The 1516-nt window shown below is 43.5% G+C and overlaps 1 protein-coding gene across 1 annotated transcript; it reads left to right on the forward strand.

The window, feature by feature from the left end:
- Positions 1-23: 23 nt before the first annotated feature.
- Positions 24-1411, forward strand: LOC108254119 (the record flags this gene model as incomplete). Its single annotated transcript, XM_026832771.1, has 2 exons — positions 24-374; positions 1200-1411. Coding segments are annotated over exons 1-2 (402 nt in total), but the record flags the coding sequence as incomplete, so codon positions are not given.
- Positions 1412-1516: the final 105 nt, after the last annotated feature.

Here is a 1516-nt window from a genome sequence, read left to right on the forward strand (position 1 = left end):
CAACAAGTCTTCCAAGAAGAAACGGAAGAGCCAGAAAAGTCAACTGGAAGCCTGTGATACCACAATAGAATCCTGTGATAACACTAACACTAAGGTAGACATTCTCAATAACACTACTGATCTAGACATCCTCAACGTGATAGTTAACATAGTTCACAACGTAACAGAGTCCCAGTATGAAATTATGCTGAGCAGTGAAACCTGCAGACCATTTGACGTAAGAAGAACCCAGATCAGACCCAACCTGAATAGTACGGTGAATGATAAGTGTGTCCTGCTGAAACATTACTATGTGAATAAGCTGCTGAATGCAGAAAAGAGGGAAGAAGAGGATAGCTTTACTGTGGTCAAATATTCGAAGCTGTTTGAAGAAGGTGAGTCAGAAAATGATGAGATAACGTAAGATAGGCAAAGATGAAATGAGATTCCTGTAAGTAAAAATAAAACCGGTGACCTAGGGCTTTACAAGGCAGGCGCGCTACCTTCCAAGCTAACTAGGCTGGTAGGTATGAATTTTCTTGGGCTATATTCTAACGTAAGATAGACAAAGATGAAATGAGATTGCTGTAAGTAAAAATGAAACCGGTGACCTAGGGCTTTACAAGGCAGGCGCGCTACCTTCCAAGCTAACTAGGCTGGTAGGTATGAATTTTCTTGGGCTATATTCGTGGGGAGTTAGAAAGTGTACTTCGAAGTTTTCCCCATAATATTGTAGGTAATCTCGTTTAAGACAGCCACACTACTACCACGTTACTTGAGATCAATAGTCCTACATACTGGACTCCGCACACAGGAATTTCGTCAGAAAAAAACCCCATTTCAATGTAATGTAATAAATACGTGAGCTCACATGACGTGATGGCAGAGTGTTTCTACCTTAATTCTCATCTCATTGGTTCCCGAATTTCCAGACGGTCTCCCGTTCACTCTCAACTCAAATATCCTGGACAACTTCAACCTCATTCTGGCAGGCATGGACCAAATCCTGCACAGCATCCTGACCACCCCCTCCGCTCAATTTAGTTCCCAGGATTTCCAACTTTCAACCTCATCCTGGCAGGCATGGACCAAATCCTGCACAGCATCCAGACCACCCCTTCCGCTCAATTTAGTTCCCAGGATTTCCAACTCGTCTATCTTACCCTGGTGATGAAAGATCGTTTTGAATCACTCGGTCATTTGACGGTCCGAATTTCCAGACGGTCTCCCGTTCACTCTCAACTCGAATATCCTGGACAATTTCAACCTCATTCTGGCAGGCATGGACCAAATCCTGCACAGCATCCTGACCACCCCCTCCGCTCAATTTAGTTCCCAGGATTTCCAACTCGTCTATCTTACCCTGGTGATGAAAGATCGTTTTGAATCACTCGGTCATTTGACGGTGCGACCTGACCAGTGCCAGAATGAGGTAATACCGACAATTTTTTCCCACTTACATAGGCGGTTCTTGCCTAAATTTTTGGGGGGGCTTGATTTTGAAAAATGGTGTTTTGAATTATTATTCTGAAATCCA

This window comes from Diaphorina citri, unplaced genomic scaffold (assembly GCF_000475195.1).
Source record: "Diaphorina citri unplaced genomic scaffold, Diaci psyllid genome assembly version 1.1 scaffold12198, whole genome shotgun sequence".
Lineage (NCBI taxonomy): Eukaryota > Metazoa > Arthropoda > Insecta > Hemiptera > Psyllidae > Diaphorina > Diaphorina citri.